At 39.7% G+C, this 5104-nt stretch overlaps 1 protein-coding gene across 1 annotated transcript; it reads left to right on the top strand.

Annotated features, from left to right (window-relative positions):
* Positions 1-1511: 1511 nt before the first annotated feature.
* On the top strand, positions 1512-4777 carry osr1 (odd-skipped related transcription factor 1). Its single transcript, XM_085343281.1, has 2 exons — positions 1512-2188; positions 4645-4777. Exons 1-2 carry the CDS (start codon positions 1512-1514, stop codon positions 4775-4777), a joined length of 810 nt encoding a protein of 269 aa, XP_085199407.1.
* Positions 4778-5104: the final 327 nt, after the last annotated feature.

The following is a 5104-nucleotide window of genomic DNA, read 5'->3' as shown; positions in this document are numbered from 1 at the left end:
TCACTGCAACTACCTGGATGAGTAGCTTCAGGTTTGCAGTTAAGGCTTTCTATATTTTTATTTAAATTTATTCATCTGTCAAGTTTGCATTTAGCTTCTTTATTATAATCTGCACAACTGCTATTTCCAACCACTGGACTGAAAATGGCCAATAATTATAAACTATAAAACAAACTATGCAGACTCAAAAAGTTCATTCTAGATATATAATGAAATGCAAAGGTTGTCTGGCTTTTTACAAATGATCCTTCATGCATATTTCTAAAACAAATGTGTTGTCCTTATTACAGCCAAATTCTATTTTTCTCCAAATAACAGTGATTCAAATATATTTCACACAAATCCTCATTTGTGATACATTGCTCTAGCATTAATATGTGAGTAATGAGCATTCAAAGAACATAATGATAACTGTTAATGTTGATCTGACTTTCAAATTTTTAGGATTTTAAACGTTAATATTTGATGATACAGTATATTGTACGATGTAAGTGTTGTTGTTGAATGCAAAGACTGAATGATTAAATATCAAAAAATGCTAATGCGTATTGTTACAAATGAAGTAAGCAGCATTTCATGAGTAAGCAGCATTTTGATGTTGTTGACCAATGTGTTAATGGTTTTTAACCACTAATAACAGCTGATTAACTTTGTATGTATCAAAATAATATCTTTTGGTTAGTTTTCATTTTTGGAATTAAATATTCAGTTTGAAACATTGTATATTTATGGTAGTAACTGTAATTGTAACTACTACAGTTACTGTAGCGACACAAAACTTATAGTGAAGTGAAAAATATCCAAACTATACATATTTGTAAAAATTCAAATCTAAGTGAAAGGCACTTGGGTAAAAGAGCCTTATTTAAACAAGCAGTTTGAGACGAAGAGGTGAGGAGTGGTTTGTGGGTTTTGTTCATTCAGACAATGGGACTTGAAGTTCCAATGGCTTGTGTCCATCAGCGTCTGCCTCAGACAAAGATGCATTATTGTCTATTGTTATTCCAGCTGATCAAACCTGATTTAATAGCTCACAGGTATTTCTCTGGTTGAATGCTGTCATTCTGTTTCCTTGCCCTCAACACCCCCAGGCATGTACCTGGGAAGGTAACAAGAAACACCCAACCACATGTGCATGAGCTTTCAGTGTGTGTGTGTGTGTGTGTGTGTGTGTGTGTGTGTGTGTTTGTGTGTGCATACTAACACTGGTTTTACAATGAACTTTTGTTATTATTTTCCTTTTTTCTTTGATGTTTTTGGTGAAATGTATTCTGAAAACTATGATGTACTTTAGCCAACAAATTTTTGGCCAATAATTTATGCTCTTTGTATTACATTCAAGTACATTCTTTTTTTTAATCATTTCTTTTTATTAACAGATTTTTTATTTGATGACTTTAATAAATAAATGTTTATAAAGAAACAACTGTAGCTCAGTTGAAGTTTGATATTTTCATCAGCTGATATTTTTTGTCTCAATTAGACAGCCTGCTGGATTTGATTTAGCAGACATGGGGAGCAAGACTCTGCCAGCACCAGTTCCTCTCCACCCATCACTTCAGTTGGCCAACTGTTCCCTCATCCAGAGTTCAACAGGTCTTCAGCTGCCTGCAGATCATTTTCACAGCATCTACAGCTTTAGCGCCCTGCATGCCGTCCACCTTCACCAGTGGACCCTGGGGTACCCAGCTTTTGCCCTGCCCCGCTGCACCATCTCTAAGCTTCCTTCCCAGATTTCCTGTATGGCATCCATCCCCATTTTCCCTCACCTTCTGCCACCTAAGCAAGACTCGGCAGGGTTGCTACAGACCTTCAAAAACAAGCCTCGCTTTGACTTTGCCAACCTGGCAGCAGCAGCAACCAAAGAGGATCAGTTAGAGGTGGAGGACCTGAGCATGACAGTGAGCGCTAGTGCTTCTGCGGCGCAGGCATCATCTCCACACCTGACCGCAGCCAGCCTGGGATGCATGCTTGATGTGACCAAACTTACTTCACCAGAGCGCAAGTCTAGTCGAGGCCGACTGCCTTCAAAGACCAAGAAAGAATTTGTCTGCAAGTTCTGTGCCCGACATTTTACCAAATCCTACAACCTTTTGATCCACGAGAGGACACACACAGATGAGAGGCCATATACATGTGATATCTGTCACAAGGCCTTCAGGAGACAGGATCACCTCAGGGACCACAGGTGAGATGCTGGTTTATCCAACTTTATCAAACCAGTTCAACACAATGGAATTAGTTTCCACTCAAGTTTTGTTCACATTAACATAAATCCCAATTTTTTCTATTCATAAAGTTAACGCAACAGGTAAGGAAGTTTGTGTTTGGTCAATTATTTCTTTGTTGTAACATGTAACATGTTTCTTGGTAATAAATCGTTTACCACTGGAAAGCCACGTTATTTCCCTTTAAATGGGGCCACATTTGTAAGCAAAATGCATTTGTGGGTTGAGCAGCAAAGTTGAGAATGTGGGTTGTGTCCATGAAAAACTTGCCAAACCTTCTCTGCCAATGCCAAACAGCTTATTGTGCTACCCTGAGAGCCAGCTGCCATAGGCAGAATCTGAACTCATCACTGAACATAATGTACCTCCACATGTTCAAGTTCTAGGTTCCTGATGTTGCCGACACCATGGTGAAGAGTTCTCATAGCAGGCCTCTTGGCAGCCCTGTGATACAGGAGATGGACTGCGTGTTTTCTAGGGACAGAGCCGTTGCCCATATTGACTGTAGACTGTAGAAGACTACCTATGGTTCCTAAGTGCTGATAGGATGAGAAAACTGTCTTCTTGTGGTATTTACTTCTTGAGATGCCCACTTAGTGGCCTGTCTTTGACAATCTTCTTTATGCGAAACTTGGCCAAGGCTGCCTTTACTGCCTCACTCCAAATAATGCTGCCACTTGGTTTTGTGGAACATTAGGTTGAAGCTGTCCTATATCACACCAATGGCACCTGATTGTCAGCACCTGGTACCAGAAGAGTCAGAAGCAGAATAAGCTGTTTGGCATTGGCGGTGAAGAACTGGCAAATAAAACCGTTTTACAACGATATAAAATTTAAGCATTGTTACAACAAAGAAATAATAGACCAAACACAAATTTCCATAACTTTTTGTGCTAAGTTTAGTATTTTCACTGCCACTATGCAAAGAACATGCTAATCCTAACAATCTTTGTCTGGATGAACAAAAACATCTCATATCTACACAATTCTTCTTCTAAACTAAAGTCTTCTAACTAAAGTTTGTGGTTGTGTTCGTGCACAGTAGTCAGTGAATATCACTGACTTCTGTGCATTGCATTACATTTGTAATACATCAGACAACTTCACAAAAGCTGCTGAACTGGGGGGTCCTAGAAAAATGCATACACTATCGGGCTTAGAGCCACAAATCGACCACGCCCTAAAAAGCGCTGTAAAAAATTTATATATTAATATTTTTTTCCACTTTAAATTAGCCAATCTTTTAGACCTACTTCTCCTTGAAATATTCATGTCAAGTTTTAATTACATTTCGCGGATTTTAACCCTTTTAATCGCAGTTTAATTACATGAGCGCACCGTTTTTTTTAGCCCCCCAAAACAAAACGAAATATTTAAAAAAAAAAAACATTTGAAGTAATATTTGATTGTTATTATAATTAGGCCTTTAGATGGACTAAAGATTGGCACCAACCTTCATTTCGATCGCCTTTTTTTTTTTTTTCAGGACCAGAAAATGGTCTCCAGGCGGCAAATGCTCCTCCTCTAGGCCGAAATCAGTGCATCCTCCCGGGTTAACTCCCGACGATGACCGGGGCATGTTGCGTCGGACCCCTTTTTCCAACACACACGTCCGGTACCACGTCACAACAAATACGTCATTTCCTGTTGATTAAAAAAAAAGCACCCTCAAACGGTCCTAGGGGCCGAAAATGGTCCCGCCCGATCAGCGGGTGAAGCCGCTGCTGCACGCCGGAAATGAGGCTTCGTTTCCCGCAGGTCTGTTTAAGCAGCCCGCTGTTTTCCAGCCCGGGGTCAAATGTGGAGCAAGGGCGCCACCCGGTGGACAAATAAAAAAATTACAACTCTAAGGCCAGTACTGCAAACGGAAACGGAAACATAACCGATCACGATCGATTTGACCGTAATTTTTTTGCCGTGAAAAATAGCGTTTATAATGGGTTTCAATGGGGCACAAATCGACCACTAGGACCGATAGTGTAAGTTTGTCTGTAGCTTAGCCACTGAAGCTAATTTCCGGAAGTCATACTGAAATTTTAACAGTAAATGTGACCGAACTTTTTTTTGCAGACTTTCGCTATATTCCATTCAACACAGTGCAAATGGCGTGTAAATGAACAATGAAAAATGGCACAAATCGACCCAAGACCACCCAGAGGTTAAGCAGATAAGCTATAAGCCTTAAGCTAAAAAGTCAGATTGTGATAATGGCACTTTTAATGAGTACACAGGCTCCATAAATCTTGTTAATCACTTGAAGACTGTCTGTAAACTAAGCCTGTGTGCTTTTTCTTGCTGGGTAATAATGAAAGGATGGTAAAACCAGACAATTATTGCCTTTTAAATAATGATCTGAAATTTGACATAATTTTTTGGTAAACACTGACTTGCTGGAGTGTTGTGTTCCCCTCTGCAGGTACATCCATTCTAAAGAAAAGCCCTTTAAATGTCAGGAGTGTGGAAAGGGCTTCTGTCAGTCCAGGACTCTGGCCGTCCACAAAACATTACACATGCAGATCAAGGAACTGAAGCCAGCCAAGATCAAGTGATTCACTCAACAGGGACCAGGGCACTGAACGAAGACCAAAGAAAACATGAGTAAAAAAACCACCAAAACACCCCCCCCCCCCCCCCCCCCCCCCAAGACTTTGATCTCAGAACTTAAGATAATGTTTAAGAAAGAAACATTTCACCAACCATTTCTTACTGAAATAACGGAGTAGTGGATAAATGTATACTTACTTATCAAGCCTGACTTGGAAGAGAAACCAGTGGATGTGTAGAAACAAATTTATCTCCCGTTGAATATCACATTCCCATGCTATTTTTTTACAGAAATATTATATCAAAACATATTTTTGCACTTTAACCTGATT

This window comes from Diplotaxodon limnothrissa, linkage group LG19 (genome assembly GCF_057381915.1).
Source record: "Diplotaxodon limnothrissa isolate DT_005_m linkage group LG19, D_limnothrissa_male_GT1.1, whole genome shotgun sequence".
Taxonomy (NCBI): domain Eukaryota; kingdom Metazoa; phylum Chordata; class Actinopteri; order Cichliformes; family Cichlidae; genus Diplotaxodon; species Diplotaxodon limnothrissa.
The sequence above is the reverse complement of the archived record's forward strand: the minus strand, read 5'-3'. Positions and strand labels throughout refer to the sequence as shown.